Source organism: Rhynchophorus ferrugineus, unplaced genomic scaffold (genome assembly GCF_030347505.1).
Source record: "Rhynchophorus ferrugineus isolate W39M unplaced genomic scaffold, kcgeb_rfMv2 rfM9, whole genome shotgun sequence".
Taxonomy (NCBI): Eukaryota; Metazoa; Arthropoda; class Insecta; order Coleoptera; family Curculionidae; genus Rhynchophorus; species Rhynchophorus ferrugineus.
Genome location: NW_027472588.1, coordinates 39,460,596 through 39,484,730, shown reverse-complemented (window position 1 = coordinate 39,484,730; position 24,135 = coordinate 39,460,596). Strand labels below are relative to the sequence as shown.

At 32.0% G+C, this 24,135-nt stretch overlaps 2 protein-coding genes across 2 annotated transcripts; both read right to left on the bottom strand.

Moving 5' to 3' along the window:
- Nucleotides 1-3,954: 3,954 nt before the first annotated feature.
- Nucleotides 3,955-16,369, bottom strand: LOC143203178 (uncharacterized). Its single transcript, XM_076415313.1, has 6 exons — nt 15,126-16,369; nt 12,527-12,778; nt 10,883-11,043; nt 5,724-6,807; nt 4,194-4,445; nt 3,955-4,133 (listed from the first exon to the last, which is right to left on the bottom strand). The coding sequence occupies exons 1-6, from the start codon at nt 16,192-16,194 to the stop codon at nt 3,970-3,972; spliced, it is 2,982 nt and encodes a 993-aa protein (XP_076271428.1). The 5' UTR covers nt 16,195-16,369; the 3' UTR covers nt 3,955-3,969.
- A 2,312-nt stretch (nt 16,370-18,681) lies between these two features.
- On the bottom strand, nt 18,682-23,447 carry LOC143202959 (putative cytochrome P450 6a23). Its single transcript, XM_076414987.1, has 3 exons — nt 22,338-23,447; nt 20,671-20,922; nt 18,682-19,168 (listed from the first exon to the last, which is right to left on the bottom strand). Exons 1-3 carry the CDS (start codon nt 23,404-23,406, stop codon nt 19,005-19,007), a joined length of 1,485 nt encoding a protein of 494 aa, XP_076271102.1. The 5' UTR covers nt 23,407-23,447; the 3' UTR covers nt 18,682-19,004.
- Nucleotides 23,448-24,135: the final 688 nt, after the last annotated feature.

Sequence of the window (24,135 nt, the reverse complement as noted above, 5' to 3'; positions counted from 1 at the left end):
GAAATATTTAAAGAAACCCAAATTATTATTGTAACTTACTAATGACTAATAAGGTGCAAATAGATAATTTTAATAACAAAGTGATCACGAAATTTGCGAACAGAAAAGAACGTAAGATACACTTAATTTATAAAAAATAGGTAAGTTTTTTTTGCAAAAATTGCAGAACACCTTGAAATTGTTGTGTCAGTTTTGTTTAAAAATATTCGAAATATTTAAAGAAACCCAAATTATTATTGTAACTTACTAATGACTAATAAGGTGCAAATAGATAATTTTAATGACAAAGTGATTACCAAATTTGCGAAAAGAAAAGAACGTAAGATAGACTTAATTTATAAAAAAATAGGTAAGTTTTTTTTTGCAAAAATTGCAGAACACCTTGAAATTGTTGTGTCAGTTTTGTTTAAAAATATTGGAAATATTTAAAGAAACCCAAATTATTATTGTAACTTACTAATGACTAATAAGGTGCAAATAGATAATTTTAATGACAAAGTGATTACCAAATTTGCGAAAAGAAAAGAACGTAAGATAGACTTAATTTATAAAATAATAGGTAAGTTTTTTTTGCAAATATTGCAGAACACCTTGAAATTGTTGTGTCAGTTTTGTTTAAAAATATTGGAAATATTTAAAGAAACCCAAATTATTATTGTAACTTACTAATGACTAATAAGGTGCAAATAGATAATTTTAATGACAAAGTGATCACGAAATTTGCGAAAAGAAAAGAACGTAAGATAGACTTAATTTATAAAAAAATAGGTAAGTTTTTTTTTGCAAATATTGCAGAACACCTTGAAATTGTTGTGTCAGTTTTGTTTAAAAATATTGGAAATATTTAAAGAAACCCAAATTATTATTGTAACTTACTAATGACTAATAAGGTGCAAATAGATAATTTTAATGACAAAGTGATCACGAAATTTGCGAACAGAAAAGAACGTAAGATACACTTAATTTATAAAAAATAGGTAAGTTTTTTTTGCAAAAATTGCAGAACACCTTGAAATTGTTGTGTCAGTTTTGTTTAAAAATATTCGAAATATTTAAAGAAACCCAAATTATTATTGTAACTTACTAATGACTAATAAGGTGCAAATAGATAATTTTAATGACAAAGTGATCACGAAATTTGCGAAAAGAAAAGAACGTAAGATAGACTTAATTTATAAAAAAATAGGTAAGTTTTTTTTTGCAAATATTGCAGAACACCTTGAAATTGTTGTGTCAGTTTTGTTTAAAAATATTGGAAATATTTAAAGAAACCCAAATTATTATTGTAACTTACTAATGACTAATAAGGTGCAAATAGATAATTTTAATGACAAAGTGATCACGAAATTTGCGAAAAGAAAAGAACGTAAGATAGACTTAATTTATAAAAAAATAGGTAAGTTTTTTTTTGCAAAAATTGCAGAACACCTTGAAATTGTTGTGTCAGTCTTGTTTAAAAATATTCGAAATATTTAAAGAAACCCAAATTATTATTGTAACTTACTAATGACTAATAAGGTGCAAATAGATAATTTTAATGACAAAGTGATCACGAAATTTGCGAACAGAAAAGAACGTAAGATACACTTAATTTATAAAAAATAGGTAAGTTTTTTTTGCAAAAATTGCAGAACACCTTGAAATTGTTGTGTCAGTTTTGTTTAAAAATATTCGAAATATTTAAAGAAACCCAAATTATTATTGTAACTTACTAATGACTAATAAGGTGCAAATAGATAATTTTAATGACAAAGTGATCACGAAATTTGCGAACAGAAAAGAACGTAAGATACACTTAATTTATAAAAAATAGGTAAGTTTTTTTTGCAAAAATTGCAGAACACCTTGAAATTGTTGTGTCAGTTTTGTTTAAAAATATTCGAAATATTTAAAGAAACCCAAATTATTATTGTAACTTACTAATGACTAATAAGGTGCAAATAGATAATTTTAATGACAAAGTGATTACCAAATTTGCGAAAAGAAAAGAACGTAAGATAGACTTAATTTATAAAAAAATAGGTAAGTTTTTTTTTGCAAAAATTGCAGAACACCTTGAAATTGTTGTGTCAGTTTTGTTTAAAAATATTGGAAATATTTAAAGAAACCCAAATTATTATTGTAACTTACTAATGACTAATAAGGTGCAAATAGATAATTTTAATGACAAAGTGATTACCAAATTTGCGAAAAGAAAAGAACGTAAGATAGACTTAATTTATAAAATAATAGGTAAGTTTTTTTTGCAAATATTGCAGAACACCTTGAAATTGTTGTGTCAGTTTTGTTTAAAAATATTGGAAATATTTAAAGAAACCCAAATTATTATTGTAACTTACTAATGACTAATAAGGTGCAAATAGATAATTTTAATGACAAAGTGATCACGAAATTTGCGAAAAGAAAAGAACGTAAGATAGACTTAATTTATAAAAAAATAGGTAAGTTTTTTTTTGCAAATATTGCAGAACACCTTGAAATTGTTGTGTCAGTTTTGTTTAAAAATATTGGAAATATTTAAAGAAACCCAAATTATTATTGTAACTTACTAATGACTAATAAGGTGCAAATAGATAATTTTAATGACAAAGTGATCACGAAATTTGCGAACAGAAAAGAACGTAAGATACACTTAATTTATAAAAAATAGGTAAGTTTTTTTTGCAAAAATTGCAGAACACCTTGAAATTGTTGTGTCAGTTTTGTTTAAAAATATTCGAAATATTTAAAGAAACCCAAATTATTATTGTAACTTACTAATGACTAATAAGGTGCAAATAGATAATTTTAATGACAAAGTGATCACGAAATTTGCGAAAAGAAAAGAACGTAAGATAGACTTAATTTATAAAAAAATAGGTAAGTTTTTTTTTGCAAATATTGCAGAACACCTTGAAATTGTTGTGTCAGTTTTGTTTAAAAATATTGGAAATATTTAAAGAAACCCAAATTATTATTGTAACTTACTAATGACTAATAAGGTGCAAATAGATAATTTTAATGACAAAGTGATCACGAAATTTGCGAAAAGAAAAGAACGTAAGATAGACTTAATTTATAAAAAAATAGGTAAGTTTTTTTTTGCAAAAATTGCAGAACACCTTGAAATTGTTGTGTCAGTCTTGTTTAAAAATATTCGAAATATTTAAAGAAACCCAAATTATTATTGTAACTTACTAATGACTAATAAGGTGCAAATAGATAATTTTAATGACAAAGTGATCACGAAATTTGCGAACAGAAAAGAACGTAAGATACACTTAATTTATAAAAAATAGGTAAGTTTTTTTTGCAAAAATTGCAGAACACCTTGAAATTGTTGTGTCAGTTTTGTTTAAAAATATTCGAAATATTTAAAGAAACCCAAATTATTATTGTAACTTACTAATGACTAATAAGGTGCAAATAGATAATTTTAATGACAAAGTGATTACCAAATTTGCGAAAAGAAAAGAACGTAAGATAGACTTAATTTATAAAAAAATAGGTAAGTTTTTTTTGCAAAAATTGCAGAACACCTTGAAATTGTTGTGTCAGTCTTGTTTAAAAATATTCGAAATATTTAAAGAAACCCAAATTATTATTGTAACTTAGTAATGACTAATTAGGTGCAAAAACTCGTAAAAAAATGTCCAGGTTACAAAAAAATATCACTGTGTACATATATATTTTTAGATATTTAAAGCCTCCTTTAGACTCTTTACCAACCAGCGTTTATCTGGATTGGCCATACTGCTTAACTCCAAACCACGGCCCTCGGTATTAACCCAATGTTTTTTTGTTCACGATTTATGTGAAATATTTGCTTAATTGGAATCACTACTCTTCAAACCGATACATATTTAAAATTATTGAAAATTAAAATTAGAACATTTTTTCTGTTTATTATTATTATTATAATGTACATATAATGTATATGATATAAAAAATTATTATTTGAAATAAATTAATTTAAAAATAAGTATTAATCTACAATCTGGAAGCGTTGAGCCAGACATCGCCCTCCACAGACAATACAAAACTGACTTTCTCGATTTGGATTGGTACTTGGGTCTTGTCATTTACGGTGAACTTGAACTTTTTCAGTAAACTGACTAGGCCAATTTTCGTCTGCATCATACCAAAACGAAGACCTACGTGGTGATAAAATCATCAAAACAGTTGCTTACTATGCGAATTAATTAAATGCTTACCTATACACATTCTGGGCCCCTCTCCAAATGGTAAGAAGGTCATATCCGGTCTTGTGGCTTTGTTTTCCTTATTGAAATTTTCTGGATCGAATATCTCCGGATTCGGGTAGTATTCCGGGTCCATGTGTATGCCCCAGACGGGTATTTGAACCTTAGTGCCTTTTTCGATGGTTACGTCGGTTCCCGGTACTTTGTAATTCTTGCTACAAACGCGAGGGATACTTGCTATTGGTGGATATTTTCGTAACGTTTCTAAAGCAAACCCAAAATATGTGTGTTTTGTTTAATACAAGATTTTTATTCACTATTTTTATTTGTATATGTCACAAAATTATATTATTATTATGCACCGACTTCAAAATGATCAATTGGTAGTAGTAAAAATGATATTGTAAATAGATAAATAGGTTTAGATAGGTGTTAAGCTAAATTGTGTGTATATAGTAGAATATAAAATACGTGTAGTCGATATAACCTATCGAGGGTTTTAATACGGTTTTTGTTTATTTTTATTTAGTTATTACAACGATTATTATGTACATATATTGTTTTAAATTGTTTTTTTTTTGTGTCTAAAATCTAAGTTTGATTGTTTTTTAATTTTTCCTTACTGTTCCTTATTGATTTTTTGAAGTCGGTTCAATTGTTTTGGTAAAAATATGTTATTTTTCTCTTTTTACTAAAAATTACGCAGTTGTTTTATTTAATATTGCAATGACAAACAATGAATGAAAATAAAGGACATGTGTACATCACATCATTCACGAATATTTGGGTATGAGACCAAAAACAACGACGACTTGGTGATTCAAAGCAATGTTTGAAAATGATCAAGCGTAATAAACCCGAGTTTTTGCATCGATATGTGATAATGGATGAAATATTGATCCATCATTTTACTCCGAACTCCAATCGACAGTCATCCGAGTGGACTGCACATGATGAACCAGCTCCACAACCTGGTAAAACGCAACAGTCGTCTGGCAAGGTTATGGCATCTATATTTTGAGATGCGCATGGAAAAATTTTCATTGACAACCTTGAAAAAGGAAGTACTATCATTAGCGACTATTACATAGTATTATTGGGCCGTTTGAAGAACGAAATCACCAAAAAATGGCCGCATTTAAAAAAAAAGTAAATGCTGATTCACCAAGACAATACACCGTGTCACATGTCAGTGAAAACGATGGTAAAAATCCATGAATTGGGTTTGGAATTGCTCCTTCATCCACCGTATTCTCCAGATCTCGCCCCCAGCGACTATTTCCTGTTCCTAGATCTCAAAAGAATGCTCGATGGGAAGAAATGCTATCGAGAAGTTAGAGGGTTGCTATAATCAGTGTGTCACACTTGAACGGAATTATGTTAAATGAAAAAAAAAGGTCGGGGACTTTTCAAATGAACTGTTATTAGCGTTTCTTTTAAAATTTGTAAATTTTTTTAATATATTACACATCTTTCCTACATTTACCGTGCTAATTTATCAAGTATCGATTTTGAATTTATTTTAGTTGAATACAAACTTACCATTTATCACCATATCTAAGTACTTCATCTCCATCAGGGCCTCATACGTCAGCACTCCCCCATGTTGTTCGTGGACCTCCAGAATCTCCGTCCTCAACCTGTCCTGAATATCCTCATGTAAACTAAGCTCCAATAAAGCAAAGGTCATGGTGGTCGACGATGTCTCAAAACCAGCCAAGAAGAATATAAAACATTGTCCGATAATTTCATCCTCGGTCAAACGTTCGGTATTTGATTTCCCTTCACCGCGTTTCATTTGAAGTAACAGGTCCATGAAATCCTTTCTGAATACGTTGAACCTTTCCCGATATTTTATGGTATCCATAATGGTATTGGAGAAGAATTGGTCGATGTCATGGTCGTTACTTTTGAAGCCTAGTTGTCCCAGTACTGAAGATGGTACAGTGTTTGTTAGGAATAGTCGTAAGGTATTGAGTTTGACTGCTCTTCGTCCGTAGTGGCGGAAGAGATTTTTATCCTCGCCCATGGCATCATTCTCGATACCAAAAGCACAGCTGGCGATGATATCGGTCGTGAATCTTGATGTTATGTCTTTGACGTCAATGGGTTCCCCTCGAACGATGTAGTTGTCGACCAAAGTCTCCAGACCCTCCGTCTTAGCCGACAACGTCTCAAACATCATCTTCATCTTAACGCTGGTAAACGTGGGAGTGAGTTTCGTTCGAAGAAGTTTCCAGGGTTCACCCTCCATACTAAACAGGTGCATGGACAGACGGTCACTAGGATGAGCGAACCCACCGTGTCCTATGAAGTGTGAGAAATCCTTCACCATAATGTGTTTGACGATGGTTGGATCCGTCGGTACGTAAACAGGTTCCAAGAAGAAGTATATCCCGACATGCTTCTGTTTTAAAGCCCTGGCCTGCTCGTAAATGTCCCGAAACATTACCAGCAACGAGCGCTTACCCATCAGCTCTCTCCTGGCATTCCCCAATATAAATTGCGGTTCGATCTGATACAGATTTCTTCGTTTCCAGTAACTTTGTCGACGCCTAGCAAACCACAAGAAGGCAACTAATACAACAACCGCGTAAAACAACATTTTCTCTCGATTATACTGTAATTTTTACTTCAAGAAACAGATATTCGCTGTTTAAATAAGCCAGACAATCGGTTTAAGCTATTATTTCTCATGGTAAATCATACATGCGCTCTATCTTTATGAGAGAAATCGCCACAAGTGTTATTAATACATACCAACGATAAAAACTATCGAACGCATGCTATTATAAACGAGGACGGATCGTTTTAAAGATGGTGGATTTATTGTTTTTATATGAAACAAAATAATAATGGGAATTTGATTTAAAATATTGTTAAAAATGTATTATATAACTTTTCGATTCTATTGTTTCTCTTATGGAGGTAAATCGACATCGGACTATGCGTTTAAATCGTCAGGCTTTCATTATATAATTAAGAGTATAATGTAGATGCCTATTAAAAGTGCATAGTACTCGTGTCCTAACTATTATCCTAACTACCTTCTATTTAACCTGGTGTTAAGTAGGTCTTATTATCTCTCCGTTCATTTTTTCTGTTTTATGGTATGGTAGGGTTCATTATATATACAGGGGACGGACAAAACAATATTACACCTGAAATACACACATACAACGTGGGGAAAAAGTCCCGCTACCATTTTGATTGCCTATAGCTTTGCTCAAGAAAAAGATAAGTGAGTTTGGTTTTCATAAAAAGTTTATTTGGTCCTTACAATTTTTTTTTCGTTATGGTTGAAAAAATATATCGGCTAAATGGTGACCACGACTAACTATGCAACTTTCGGATCGTATATCTGGCTGAGCATGATAAATCGCCACTTCGCGAAATTAGTCATCTTGTTGAAACCACATGTCCTCTAGTCCTTGCTCTTCCATTTCAGGCACAAGAAAATTTCTAATCATGTCTTGGTACCCTTCAGCAGTAACAGCAACGGCAACACCTTCGTAATTTTCAAAAAAATAGGGACCAATAATGTTTCCAGCATGAATACCACACCATAGAGTTGTTCTTAGTGGAGGCAATAATGTTTCATGAATTAATTGATGATTCTGTGTTCCCCAAAACCAACTACTTACTGACGTGGCTACTGGGAAGAAAATAGCACTCATCGCTAACCTCCCTGTCTTTGTCTGCTGTCTTTATGTGTTTGTCTAAGTAGTCTCAGGTCTTCCAAAAATGTAGACCATCATTAAAGATGAATTTTGTGGTGAAAAATAAGGCCACCCTCTAAATACTTTGAGATTGAAAAAACAAACATTGGATAGCCAACTTTGACAGGCCCACAGTCGTTCAACAGACATGTCTTCAATTATACTGATTGTCACATCGTGATTAGAAATGAATAACTTAATGTTTAATCAATTTTTAACATTTCTAATATCATTTCGGGAAAAAGCATGACGAATTTGCCTTAAACATCGCATTTGAAAAACCGCAAGCTTACAGATATCATACTGTAAAGGTATTGAAGTCTCGTAGCCATACAGAATGTTTGAGGAAGATTTTAGTATTGATTGAGGAAAAATCATATCGACCACGGAATATGTAGCAGTATATTGAACCTCATGTCAGTTTTTAAAAAAGAACGATTATATTTTACTAAACGAATATAACTGAAGATAAGGCCTTTGTATGCTATTTATTTACAGCTTAATGCTAAAGGTAGCTGTTTGCATAAAACAATCAATTGATTTTAAAAGATATCTACTCCTCAAATGCATCTCCTATCATTTGACACCAAAAACAGTCAATGTGTTCCTTCTAGCCGACCAAATTGTCAACAGGGAACATTATTTCAGTTGTAAATATATTTTTCTCCATTCTAATCACCATCAAAATAAACCTCTTTGATCACATTATTTTAAATCAATTAAAGAAATTAAACAAGGTCTTGAAAAGCATCCTAAGAATGAAATTTAATAAATCTTTTGAAGAAGACATTCCTTTGAAGGCGATGAAACAAACCGATTGAATATTATTTTTGTTCAGTAATATATTTTGACTTATTCCTTCTACTTATTAAATACGCTTATAATATACTACATGTTAAATATGCTTTTTCTAGCATGACTAGTGTGTAACTTATTATGTGTGTAACTATATGTGTAACTATTGTAGACCTTCATACATAAATCATTATTTGATGGAGGTTTAGGGATAAATTAATACGAACCTTGCTATTTACATTATAGTTAATATTAATATTTACATGTATATTATGTATGTGATTTAATGTTGCAAAACAAATCAACTGCGACTTTATTTACAGCTCTTTAAGATAAGTCTACTATTGCCTGGTTATTTGAATGCATATGTATTAATATTTACCGATAAATAAGTTGTACACTTGCCGGTTAGTTTCTGTTAAAAATTATTGGGTGGATTTTTCCAACCGCTTCATATTTTTTTAACTTTCATTTCATTAATTTGTTAATAGTAAAATTTGACTCCATTTTTAGCTGATGGTTCAACAATATGCCCAGCGGATAACAAGCATTTCTTAAGATAACCACTACATATATATTATATAGAAAATAACTTCAATAAAATATTTATTGTCTAAAATATATTGTTCTAAATCTTAGTCTAAGGTCTGTATACACTTCGCGACAAAACTTTAGCACACTATATATAATTTCATGTCAATACATGACAAAAATACATTTTTAACTTTTACATTCCATAACTGATTATAAAGTCACAAAGACATGGTTAATGTTTATTTAATGGTTCTTTAGGCGGAACGTATAACAATAGTTTTGCCGTTAGATCGGCGCGACGAAACTATAGCACAGTTTGGTAAAATACTTATAGGCTACATATTTTGTTTAATTTTCTTTAAAACGACAAGTTTATTCGAAGATTCTAGTCACTAAAAGTGAAGATTAGGGAGAAGTTTCTTTAATTTAACCTGAAATCCTTTATGCCAAATTTTATCAAAGACTATAGATATATTTTTTTTGTTACTTAATTAATACATTGTTACTAATCGTTTCCGTCTAACGTACAATATGTCTTTATGATAACTTAAATCTAGGTATATAACTAGTAGGACCCATCGGCCCTATCTCAGTCTCTGGTGAAATAATGTTTATACATGTCACTGCTGCACCTCACTACACAACACTACACAAGATCAGATAGTTTGATTCTTTTGAGTCTATATCCTGTTCTGGTGGTATCCAAAAGCTGCAATATTTCAATATTCTCATGAGAATGGAGTCTTTCATCATGCATTGAAATTCTCTTGATTTCTTGACTGACTGTGGGTATCTGAAGGTCTCGATGTAGATAATCAGTCCTATAGTATTTGGGTGCACCCACAACACCTCTCAGGACTTTGTTCTGAAAAATGCCTATTTTGTTTATGTTACTCTTTGCAGAACATCCCCATAATTGAACTCTGTATGTCCATATAGGTTTCAGCATTTGTTTATATAATAGCAATTTATTGTGTACTGATAATTGTGATTTTCTTCAAATTATCCAGTACATTTTCTTATATTTCAATATCAGTTATTTTCTTTCCTTCTTTATATGTTCCTTCCAGCGAAGTTTTGCATCAATATACATTCTGAGATATTTAGCGTTGTTGCTATATGGAATGATATTATATGGTATTATTTAATGTTACTGCTGCTTGACCTGTCTGTTTATAGGTGAACTGCACATGTACAGATTTACTTTCATTAATTCGAGATATAATAAACAGAATTTCTTTGTTTTATTTACGTCAACTTATGCCAAGAAAAAGGTTTTCAAATTTGTAAATTCAGTTCGTTTCTCAATTGTTATATTGAGATCAATAATAGATGTTTTAAAATAATTCCTTCTTTTAGCTTCGCCAAAAATAATTAATTATATAGATTAATGATATATAGGTTTGGTAATCTAAGGATTAAAACAAACATGAAGTTTCCTTTGAATATTATATTTGTTGGGAAATTATATTAGTGTCTTAAACATTATCAAAATCATGTGTTCCAATGTATCTGGATCTAATTCATTACAATTATTATTTATTTTATACACTGGTAAATATAAAAACAACGTCGCAGTTAGCAATGTTAACAACTAACAGTTAATACCCACAGTAATAATAAAGAAAATACCGAAATATATGAATTATGTTATACTTTTGAAGCGTTCAACCAGACATCCCCTTCTACAGACAGAACAAAGCTAACTTTCTCCATCTGAATAGGTGTGCGTGTTTTCTCATTCACCGTAAATTTGAAGTTCTTCAGCAAGCTGATCAGTCCTATTTTAGTTTGCATCACTCCAAAACGAAGACCTACGAAATAATTAATAATATAAATTAATATAGTTTGTAATAATAAAGTTTCAACCAAAATTAAACAAAATCTATTACAATATAAGAAACTTGTAAAAGAGTACTATAATTTTACATTTTTTCGGCTTTAGTTCGTTGACCAATAGAATTTAGGAACTGCAATATATTTGCCCAAAGAATTTAGTTTAAGGAAAACTTCATTGCGCTACAGTATTTCAAACAACGATCTGGTTTTTAATAAGACATTGATAGAAATAGAATAATTACTATCTGATGTAAAAATTATGTTGTAGGATTGATAATTCCACTAAAAGAATGTCTATTAGAATACGAACATACAGTCAACAATGTAAAAATGTATTTAGCTAATGTCATACTGTCAAGCTCACTTCTGATGGGGAACACAAATAACACACACATATATAACACTTTTCTTTTATGTCATCATTGTCAAATGCACAAGCAAGTGTACTGGGGCCAATGCTACTGGACTCTACTCTACACTTGTGATATACCACAAATGGAGAATATTACGATGGCTACATTTGCTGATGATACTGCGATTATAACTGTCGGAGTCAATGGCGAAGAAGCCACACGAAAATTACAATAGGCAGCAATTATTTATGACAATATAAATAATTGGACACAAGCTTGAAAAATAAAAATTAACGAAAGTAAATCTGTGCTGCTCACCTACAAGCAGACCGTATAAAGACCAATAACATTAAATGATACTATAATTCCATATAGCAACAACGCTAAATATCTCGGAATGAATCTTAATACAAAACTTCACTGTAAGGGACTTATAAAGGAGAAAAGATAAGAACTGGAATTTAAATATAAGAAAATGTATTGGAAAATTGGAAGAAAATCACAATTGTCAATACATAATAAATTGCTATTATATAAGCAAATATTGAAACCTATATAAACATACGTAGTTCAATTATAGGGATGTTCTGCAAAGAGTAACATAAATAAAATACAAATTTTTCAGAACAAAGTTCTGGGATTTATTGTGGACGCACCCAAATACTATAGGACTGACCACCTACATCGAGACCTTCAGATACACACAGTCAGTCAAGAAATCAAGAGAATTGCAAGGGGGCATGGGGAAAGATTTCATTCTCATGAGAATATTGAAGTATTGCAACTTTTGGAAATCACCAGAGCAGGACACAGACTCAAAAGAATCAAAGCATCTGAATCATTATTTCACCAGAGACTGAGATAAGGCCGTTGGGTCCATCTAGTTATATACCTGAATATAAGTTATCATAAAGACAAATTGTAGGTTGGTCGGAAACGACTAGTAACAATGTAATGTAATAATTAAATAATAAAAAAAAATTGTCAAAAAAGGATCAGAAAATATGGTCTCAAATATAACCATTGAAATGATATTTAAGTGTATGTACTATATCAAAACTATTACGGATTATTTATACATAAATGATTTAACAACATAACTTACCTATACACATGCGTGGACCTTCCCCGAAAGGAATGAACGCCATCTCTGGTCGTTTGGCTTTATTTTCCACACTGAAATTTTCGGGATTGAACTTGTCCGGTTCGGGATAATATTCGGGATCCATATGTATGCCCCAGACGGGAATTTGAACTTTTGTGCCCTTTTCAATCGTTACTCCAGTCCCAGGAACCTCATACTTTTTGCTGCAAACACGAGATATGCTTGCTGCTGGTGGATGCTTCCTTAGCGTTTCTTAAATGACAACAAATTATAAAATAATTAGTTTTTATCCTAAAAATGTCACGAGATTAATAAAAGGAAAAAAGAATGTAACAAATTAAAATTAAGAAAACATTACTCTTACTAATACTATAGTTAATCGAGCTGTAAATGGTCAATAAAAATATGTAAACTAACTTTGACTTTATTAACATACTTTTTTCTTGGTATGTTTTAATTTAATTAGCTATAGCGTAATAAATCAATTACTTTAAGCTAATAATTAGTTCCATTATCATACAGAATATAATATGCTATCCCTATCTAATATAAAATAGTAGAAGGAGTTGACAATAACTTTTAACTGAATGACGGAATGACGCTATATTTACATCTAAAATGTTCTAAAGTCTGTTATCTTTCAATTGAGTTATAGTATGGTTTCATTGCATTAGTATTAGTAGATAATATATATGCGGCTTTTGAAGTTTTTTTTCTAAAAAATGTTCACTAAAAAATAATAAAATGCATTCTACAATATTTTTAGATGTTTCTCAATCTTCCGATAAAGTTTGGCATCAGCCGATAGTTCAGAGTGAAAATATTCAAAATACTAGCAAGTGTACCACAAGGAAACATATTAGGACCAGTATTTTATCTGCTGTACATTTAAGACTTTATAATCTTTTGCTACGCCAACAAATCTTGAGACCAGTATGAACTTATCGTGTTCAATTCTGGGGTTGTACCAACCAAAACCATAGAAATATCATACAAAGACTACAAAACAAGATAGTGCAAATTATTGTTGATGCCCCATAGTACATTCGTAATGACAATCTTCATAAGGACCTGCAGATAGAAACTGTCGATAATGTTATCAAGGGCTGTGCCCAAAGACATGAACACAGGTTCCATCAGCATGTCAATGTTGATATTCTCCAGCTCCTAGATAATGATGGTTTATTTAAACGACAAAAGAAAGTAAAATCGTTTAATCCCAGTTCAGTGAAGATATAAGTAAAACCCAAAGTGTCTATCGTAGAACCACTTCGTATTTTTAAAACCGTAATAAACTAGAATAAAAACAAACAGCTTATTAGTGTTAATTAACTATATTCCTATAATTGTGAATATGAATTTATTTTATGGTATTTATTATTAGAGAATCTTATCATTCTTAACACACAGACAAACAAACCTGTTGTACACCAACTACAAAATGCCTCCAATGTTGATTAGCTAAAAAAGTGGATAAAGAATTTGCTGTGTAAAGGTTCTTTCTGCAATAAACCAACGCTGAAACCTGCCTCTACTATTTCAGCCAAAGAAAATGAATGTACACGAAAGTATTATTTAGTTATTACAGATCTACGTTATTCTCTAGATAAATATTCTTGCCCTAAACTGACATTACTTGCCTACAGATACTTTTATTAAAAATTTAAACTTTGCTATTGGACACACTATACAAACATTAGTGTTCAGAAAAATAGAATGTCACTAGGTAAGGGTAATAGATAGATAATAGTGACATATAGTTAAATATATATTAAATCATTGTAAATAATAGATTATCATTTTATTTTTGGTAATCAAAAATATAAAACAAACACTTTTTCAAATATCAGATAATAATAATATAGCAATACAATATGACTAAGCATGACTTTATATTCGCAATATTATTTAGTTTCAACAACGTCATCTGTCAAACAGAACAAAACAAACTTCAGAAAAACAAAATGTCATTAAACAAAACGCTTTAATGTACAATTAAATATACTAAGTCATCATAACAAATCATTTTTGACTTTTTTTAGTAATCGATCTAAACCGAACCAATTCTGCTATATCATATAATCATACAACTTAGAGATAAGACAATCGATTGGCAAACAGTTATGCTTGTTAACGTTTATTCATCAAAAAAGTTCGTCTCGTGAATAAAATTGATCTTTCCCTCAAAATTAGCCCTTATTTTGATAATAGGACACTGGGCATTAACGAAACTGGCGAACGAAAGTATAGGGGATACTCCCAAATAATTTTATTACAACTAAAATCTGCACAGGCCAGATAACGACCACGTACATAGTTTTGATCGTTTCTTTAGGAGGAAGGTATTAATACAGTTTTTCTATATCTCTCTTGCAGAAATGATGATTTCAATTTATGTTTAGGTGAAATAACCCATTTATTATTTTGAAATAAATCAAAACGAGATTTTGTTAAGTCTTTAATAATTTCTAATATATGAGCTTTAAAAAGAATCATTCTTTTTTGAAATCTGTATTATAATTTTCAATCTCGACTGTTGCTACATTTTTTTTCATATCAGAGAATATGAATAATGATTAAAAAAAGTTAAATAACGTACCATTTATAACCATATCCAAGTATTTCATTTCCATCATGGCTTCATACGTGATACGACCATCATGTTGATCCAGGACATCGTTGATTTCCGCCCTCAACTTATCCTGAATATCTTGATTCAAACCCAGTTCCAATAGAGTGAACGTGATGGTGGTTGAGGATGTCTCGAACCCGGCCAGGAAGAAAACGAAACATTGCGCTATTAATTCATCGTCGGTCAAAGTCTGAGCGTCTGTTGCCTTGTTGCCTTCGGTGTTCCTCAACTGCAACAGTAGATGCATGAAATCCTTACGTACTATTTTATTTTTCTCTCGATATTGGATGGTATTCATCACGGTTTCTATAAAGAACTCCTCCACATCCTGAGCGATAAACCTAAAACCCAACGGTCCTAGGATGTATGCCGGTACAGTACTGGCGAGGAACAAAACTAGCGGGTTCGGTTTGAACACTTTCTTTCCGAATTCCCGGAAATCGTTCTTGTCGTTGTGTAAGGCATCGCTCTCTATACCAAACGCGCAACTGGCGATAATATCGGTGGTAAACCGAGCCGCGGCTTCTTTTATATCAACCGGTTCCTTGCGGGTGATGTAACCATCGATAAGTTTCTCCAAACCGTCGGTTTTCGATACCAAAGTCTCAAACATCATCTTCATTTTACCGGACGTGAACGTGGGGGTCAGTTTGGTTCGAAGATTTCGCCAAAGTTCACCCTCCAGGTTGAAAAGATTCATCGACAGACGATCATTGGGGTGAGCGAATCCTCCGTGTCCCTGGAAATACGGGAAATCCTTAATCATAATCTGCTTGATGATGTTCAGGTTTGTGGGAATGTACAGTGGCTCCAGGAAGAAATATATTCCAACATGATCCTGTTTCAGAGCTCTGGCCTTCTCGTAAATATCGCGGAAGAGAAGGAAAATCGATCGCCTCCCCAATATCTCGTTCTTACCATTACCAACAAAAAAATCAGGCTCGAATTGATATAAACCCCGGCGTTTCCAGTAAGATTGTTTATATTTAACGTAGAGTATGAAGGCGACCAACGCCAACACTACATATAACAACATTATCACTGAATATCACACACACAACCGCTACTAGTACTCCATACAAACAAGCCTATGCAGGAAACAAGTATACAGCGCAAAATATCTATTAATATATTATCTTAGTATTATCAAAATAAACTAACTCCATGTGTATGATTTCGTTATTTGTTTGATTATTTGATGATTTCTTTAACCAAAAAATTGCGCACGCTTTTTATAACTTAACCTTTGTAATGGCCCTGAAAAAAAAAATTCGTTTAATTCTACAGTTTATACATTATATTTTGTCAAGGATGAGATCACGTTTTTAAACTGAGTAGATGACGTGTTAAATTATAGTATAGACGGTTGACTAACGTTCCATTGACCCACCTTCGTCGATTACACAAGCCTGTAACAAAAAATGTTGTTTGGAAACATTTTTCACTGATTCCGATGTATTTTTGATATGCTAAACACGAAAATAATATGAAAAACTTCCAGGGCGTTAGTAGATTTAGGCAAAATGCTAAATTATTGTAAATATATTGGATTTTAAATTATCAGTCAGAATAAATACTAATATAGTTTCATTCAAGCTCTTTATGAACCTCATAAATCATTATAACAGGTCAATTAACAAGTCCCCGGCCTGATACATAGATGGCGCTACTAGAATTAAATCCGTATGTTTTTTAGTTAGCCCTAACCCTCAAAAGATGCGTGTATAAATTTGACAGCTGTCGAATCGTTAGTTTGTGAATTATAGCATTTTGAGTGAAGCAACTTTTGTTATTGTGAAAGAAAAGGATAAAAAGGAATTTCGCGTGTTGATAAAATATTGCTTTTTGAAGCGACAAAATACAGTTGAAGCAAAAATTTGGCTTAATGCCGAGTTTCCGAACAGTACCCCCCAGGAAATCAACCATCAAAGATTGGTATGCTAAGTTTAGACGTGGTGAAATGAGCACCGAAGACGGTGAATGCAGTGGACGCCAAAAAGAGGTTGTTACCGACGAAAATATTTAAAAAATCCACAAAATGATTTTGAATGACCGTAAATTGAAATTGAATGAAATAGCAGACACTCTAAAGATATCAACTGAACGTGTACATCATATCATTCACGAATATTTGGGTATGAGAAAGTTTGGGTATGTTTGAAAATGATCAAGCGTAATAAACCCCGAATAATTGATTGACGAACAGATAAAACTTCAAGCCAAACCATCTGTTTTTTTTCTACTTTTGCGGATAAGTTATAACTATATATATTTATACATTAAAAACATTAATCAAAACAAACATGAAAGTCTATTTATATCCCTTATATTATCTAAGAAAGATGTTTAAATATATATTAGGTACATAAAATTGATAACATACGACGTTATATGTTCTTAAATATAACGACCTGACCTGTTGCAACAACTCTTATTGTATTGAATATAAATAATACATTATCAACCACTAATATAAATGGAAAAAGTTTGATACACTTAAAAATAGTTTTACAAAAAAATTGTGATGGTATAAAATAACGATATATACAGTAAAATCATATCATTAAAAATTATACTCTTGTTGCGTCACACACACACCGATAAAACAAAACCAACCTTCATTTTACATTATTCTTCAGTAAGTTGATCCATTTTGGCTGCGATTACTCCAAAACAAAGACCTAGGATAGAATTAACACTGTTAATAAATAGGTTTAGAATAGTGTTTAATATAATTCGAGTGCAACGTATTTGCTCAGTGATTATTTGAATTGTCCTCGTAGTAATTTTTATCTGATTTGAAGAAAAAACTATTTCATTTGGTATAGAAAAAAGTGTTTTTTCATTAAGACATTGCACAGTTGGACCCGAACAGTCTATGTACGAACTGCTGCCCCATCCACCACATTCGCCAGATTTAGCCCCCGTGACCATTTTCTGCTCCCAATTCTGAAGAAATGGCGGGTGGTAAGAGATTTGTATCGAATGATGAGGCTAACACTAAAACAAACCCTTATTTTGAAGGCCTTTAGGAAACTTACTATTTGGAAATAACCCAAAACAAAAATCGATATTGCCGGTTGCTTGGTTGGCGCAGTTGAAAGGCGACAGGACGGTCCACCTGCTGTTGCGATAGTCACGGGTTCGAGTCCTGCTGATACATGGTCGTAAATTTATGTTTGTGATTGTTTAACATTTGTGATTGTCCTAGGAAAAATTCGACAAGGAAAATGATCCCAGTCACGCCAGTAGCCAGGCTGGGTAAGACCGGTTGTCTTCTGGGATAATTACTAAGTTTGTAACTTGCCAGTCGACAGGTTTAATGGCGAGGACCTGTAGCTGGTTCGGAGCCCACGTTAAACTGTAGATCCAATCCAGATAAACACTCGTTGGTAAAAAGGAGACTTTGAGATATAACAAAAAAAAGTCGATATTTTATTCAATATATTTTTCTGGTGACAAAATTATTACAGTTTGGTCCATAAAATAAAGATAGGAAGGATTAAAAATTGTCAGGTATAAATAAATTTTAAATACATTTAATACAACAAAAATTAAATAAAATATACATTACATAACACATACACTATCAACGAATTTAATTTAAAACAAACATAGAGTATTTGTTTAAATAAATATAATACAAATCACATATAGTTGATAACGAGTATATATTTCTAAATATTATGACTTGACCTAATACAACTTTTATCTACTATCTACTATGAAACAATCTATGAAAATTAACAACAAATATAAAAAATTAAAAATCTGATTTACTTAGGATTATTTTTTTCAAAATAGATTACAAAATAACGTATTATTAATCAAAAATATCCTTAAAACTTATACTCTTGAGGCGTTCAACCAAACGTCACCTTCAACAGATAACACAAAACTAACTTTCTCTATTTGGATGGGTGTATGGGTCTTGCTGTTCACCGTGAATTTGAAATTCTTCAATAAACTGATCAGTCCTATTTTGGTTTGCATCACTCCAAAACGGAGACCTATAACAATTTTAACAATATCAATGAATAGATTTTGAAGCAATAATCTAAAATAAAATAAACTATTATGCGAAGAAGAAAATAATAATTTTTATCAAAGCATTTATATTAAAACGTGTTCCAGGCTTTTGGAAGATGGCGAAAATTATAGTGATTCCAAAACCTGGGAAGTCACCAAACGAAATAAAAACCTACGAACCTATATCACTGTTGCCAGAATTATCTAAGGTTTTTGAAAACCCTCCGTTGAAAAGAATAAAACCGATCATAGAGAGAAAAAAACCTAATATCAACACACCAGTTTGGGTTTATTGACAAGCATTCAACAATTGACCAGGTCCACAGAATAACAGATGTTATTGAAAAAGCCTACGAAAGTAAAAAAGTATGCTCAGCTATATTCTTAGATGTAGCACAAGTCTTCGATAAGATTTGGCATGAAGGGCTTGTTCATAAACTACAGAAAATGTTACCAAAAATACACCGAACTATTAAAATCGTACATTATAACCAGAATGTTTAGAGTCAAACAAGAAGAAGCTTACTCTACAATAAAAGAAGTTAAAGCAGGTTTACCACAAGGAAGTATAGTGGGACCAATGCTTTATCTACTCTACACTTGTAATATACCACAAATGGAGAATATTACGATGGCTCCATTTATTGATGATACTGCGGTTATAGCTGTGAGATTACAATAGGCAAGTGACAATATAAATAATTGGACACAAGCTTGGAAAATAAGAATTAATGAAAGTATATCTGTACATGTACAGTTCACCTATAAACAGACAAGCACCAATGTCATTAACTAATACTATCATTCCATATAACAACAACGATAAATATTTTGGAATGAATCTTGATGCAAAACTTCGCGGGAAGGAACATATAAAGGAGAAAAGAAAAGGACTGGAATTGAAATATAGTACAATGTACCGGCTAAATGGAAGAAAATCACAATTATCAGTATATAATAAATTATTATAATATAATCAAATACTGAAACCTATATGGACAAACAGAGTTCAATTATGGGGATGTTCTGTAAAGAGTAGAGAACAAAGAGTCAAGAATAAAGTCTTGAGAGGTATTGTGGGCGCACCCAAATACTATAGGACTGATTACCTACATGGAGACCTTCAGATACCCACAGTCAGTCAAGAAATCAAGAAAATTGCAAGGGGGCATGAGGAAAGACTCCATTCTCATACGAATATTGAAATATTGCAACTACTGGATACCACCAGAACAGGACACAGACTCAAAAGAATCAAACCATCTGATCTTGTGTAGTGAGGTGCATATATTAAATAATTCAGCAGTGACATGTATAAACATTATTTCACCAGAGACTGAGTTAGGGCCGATGGGTTATCATAAAGACACATTGTAGGTTAGACGGAAACGACTAGTAACAAAATATTAATTAAATAATGAAAAACAATCACATAATGTAATTAATTAAATGTTCGAAAATTAAATCATTAAATATAACTTACCTATACACATTCGTGGACCTTCGCCAAAAGGAAGGAACGCCATCTCTGGTCGGTTGGCTTTGTTCTCTGGGGTGAAGTGTTCGGGATTAAACTTCTCCGGTTCGGGATAATACTCAGGGTCCATATGTATGCCCCAGACAGGTACTTGAACTTTTGTGCCTTTTTCGATTGTTACCTTAGTCCCAGGTACTTCATAGTTCTTGCTACACACTCGAGGAAGGATAGCCACTGGCGGATACTTCCTTAGCGATTCTTTAATAGCATAAATTATACGAATTATAAAAGATATTTGATCACACGTTAGAAGAATAAAAGTTCTACACAAATATTTATTAATAAATTGTTTTGGATCGTTTTCTGTTTGTAAAAGGTCAATTGAAAAGTCCCCGGACTGACACATAGATGGCGCTACTAGTATTAAATCCATATGTTTTTTAGTTAGCCCTAAGTTTTAAAAGATGCGTCTCTAAATTTGACAGCTGTCGTATCATTTGTTTGTGAATTATAGCAGTTTGAGTGAAGCAACCTTGTTATTGTGAGTCCGAGTTTCCGGACACTGCAAAAGGAAAATCAACCATCAAGGATTGGTATACTAAGTTTAGACATGGTGAAATGAGCACCGAAGACAGTGAACTCAGTTGTTGTTACCGACGAAAATATTTCAAAAATCCACAAAATGAATTTGAATAACCATAAATTGAAACTGAATGGAATAGCAGACACACTAAAGATGTCAACTGAACGTGTACATCATATCATTCACGAATATTTCGGTATGAGACAGCTCTGTGCAAAGTGGGTGGCGCGCGAGCTCACTTTTGATGGATTTTTAATACACATCTTTCTTAAAAATTTCTTTGCACTATGTTAGTGACACTAACATCTTTTCGAGCTTTCACCAGCATCTTTCTTCGTTATTTTAGCCTCGGTTGAACAAGTAAAAACAACGACAAAAGCAATTAAACAACATGGGATCAAACCATTTTCTATCTCTTTTTATTTTCAAGGCGTATACATGTAATATATCAAAACAAATTTCGAGAGTACAATTTTACCATTAATTTAGATAACTTGTTTGTTTTTCAATCACTCTATGAAAATTACTAGTTAATGATTTCAAATTATATATTATATTCCGTATTTGCTTTTCTCGGTATTTTTAAATATGTATTAAAACATAATTAGTAGAAAATAATAATAAATAAAAGGTATCTTAACAACCAATTATATTCACGTGATTGGGTTTTAGAGAATATTCAATATTTTAAACAATTTAATCAATACGTTTTGTACTTTTTCTTAACATTGCATGAATAAAATGTCCGAGAGATGTTTGAACGCGAATGAATATGAATTTGAAACGTTTGAAATGAATGAAGATCTTCAAACAATGTAGAATTCGAAGATACTTTTGACTTAAACTCAGATCATTCATCGCCGATTCTATTTCTAAGTGATGACATAACAAAAATACAAGAAAAATACAACCCAATACTAACAAACAAGCGAAAGAAACCAAAGGAATCAATTATCCCAAAGAAATTAAGCTAATAAGAGATTAAAAACAAAAATTATGGAAGAAATAGCAACAAAATAGTAAGTGTTCTACTTTGTTGGTATTTCAAATTAAAATAAGTTAAATAAACTAATATAATAAGTGAGCGTACCATTTACGACCATGTCCAGGTATTTCATTTCCATCATGGCGTCGTACGTTATTTTTCCATCATGTCGATCTAAAACCTCGTTGATTTCCTTCCTCAACTTATCCTGAATTTCCTGGTTCGAACTCAGTTCCAGTAAAGCGAACGTGATGGTAGTTGAGGATGTCTCAAAGCCAGCAAGGAAGAAAATAAAACACTGGGCAATTAATTCATCATCAGTTAAACTTTGAGTGTCTGCAGACTTGTTGTTATCGCCATTCTTTAGCTGTAACAGTAGGTGCATGAAATCTTTACGTATTATGTTATATTTCTCTCGGTACTGTATGGTATCCAATACAGTTTCGGAAAAGAATGCGTCTACATCTCGAGGAACTATTTTGAAACCCAATGGACCTAAAATTGATGCTGGTACAGTGTTACTAAGAAACAAATTAAACGTTGTTGGTTTGAACACTTTTCTTCCATATGTTCGGAAATCATTCCGGTCGTTCTCCATGGCATCAGTCTCAATACCGAACGCGCAACTGGCTATGATATCCGTGGTAAACCGAGCTGCAGCTTCCTTTATATCAACCGGTTCTTTGCGGGTGATGTAACCATCGATTAGTTTCTCCAAACCGTCGGTTTTAGACACCAAAGTATCAAACATCATCTTCATTTTACCGGACGTAAATGTTGGAGTCAGTTTGGTGCGTAGATGTCGCCAAGGATCACCCTCCAAGCTGAACAGATTCATCGACAGACGATCATTGGGATGCGAGAAGCCGCCATGGCCCCAGAAATGTTGGAAGTCCTTTATCAATATCTGTTTGATGATGGTCAAGTTCGTTGGGATGTAAATTGGCTCCAGGAAGAAGTATATTCCGAGGTGATCCTGCTTCAGAACTTTGGCTTTCTCGTAAATATCTCGGAAGAGAAGGAATACTGATCGTTTACCAAGCAGTTCCTTCTTAGCGTTACCGAAGAAAAATTCTGGTTCCAGTTGATGTAGACCTCGGCGTTTCCAATAAGATTGTTTAAATTTTACGTAAAACAAGAAGGCGACTAACACCAAGACTACATACAACAACATCGTCGCCTGACTATCGCACAAACTATCCCCACCGTCTATGAATACAGGTCTTATATAGTCTATATTATACAGGAAATAACTATGCAGTATAGAACCTCTGTAGAATTAATCTATTATAATTAAGATCGACGTAATATTATCACAACAAAATACGAGTGCGTATTTTGTAATTTGTTTAGTTCGCATGGTTGTTTATCAACCAATACATACGTATAATAACTGAATTTAATCATTTATGATTAAAAAATGCTTTTATAATAAAGGAATGCAGCAAGATATTTCTATAAAAAATAATAATAATATCTTTATCTATATATTAATCGACTAGGTGAAATTAAGGTCAAGGAAGAATGTTTAGGCCTAACATGTTTGTGTAATATGCGCTAAAAATAAATAAATTCCTATAAAAGGAATTACGTCCAAATCAAGCAACCAGGAATACCCGTCATATCGATGACATAAAACATATATTGTTAGCGTCCCCTGATTGGTGCTGTTATTCTGGCCGAAACTACCTACCCTTTTAGCTCTTGGCGGCGATGTTTACGAATAATGCATACCGTTTATAAAATAATTTTGGTATTGTTTGTCGCTAATTTTCTCTAATTAAATAATAAATAACTATTTCACCTCAACAACACCTGTTGTAAATATAAAATTAACCTAAAAATTGCTTCCTAATCACAAGTCTCGTAAACAACAACGCTGTGGCTATGAAATATGTCGAAC

Coding starts and splice junctions, on each gene's coding strand:
- LOC143202959 (XM_076414987.1), bottom strand. CDS start 23,406: ATGTTGTTGTATGTAGTCTTGGTGTTAGTCGCCTTCTTGTTTTACGTA. Junction 20,923..22,337: donor CCTGGACATGGTCGTAAATG/GTACGCTCACTT, acceptor ATGCTATTAAAG/AATCGCTAAGGAAGTATCCG. Junction 19,169..20,670: donor AGGTCCACGAATGTGTATAG/GTAAGTTATATT, acceptor AAATTGTTATAG/GTCTCCGTTTTGGAGTGATG.
- LOC143203178 (XM_076415313.1), bottom strand. CDS start 16,194: ATGTTGTTATATGTAGTGTTGGCGTTGGTCGCCTTCATACTCTACGTT. Junction 11,044..12,526: donor AGGTCCACGCATGTGTATAG/GTAAGTTATGTT, acceptor ATTATTTCGTAG/GTCTTCGTTTTGGAGTGATG. Junction 4,134..4,193: donor GGGGCCCAGAATGTGTATAG/GTAAGCATTTAA, acceptor ATCACCACGTAG/GTCTTCGTTTTGGTATGATG.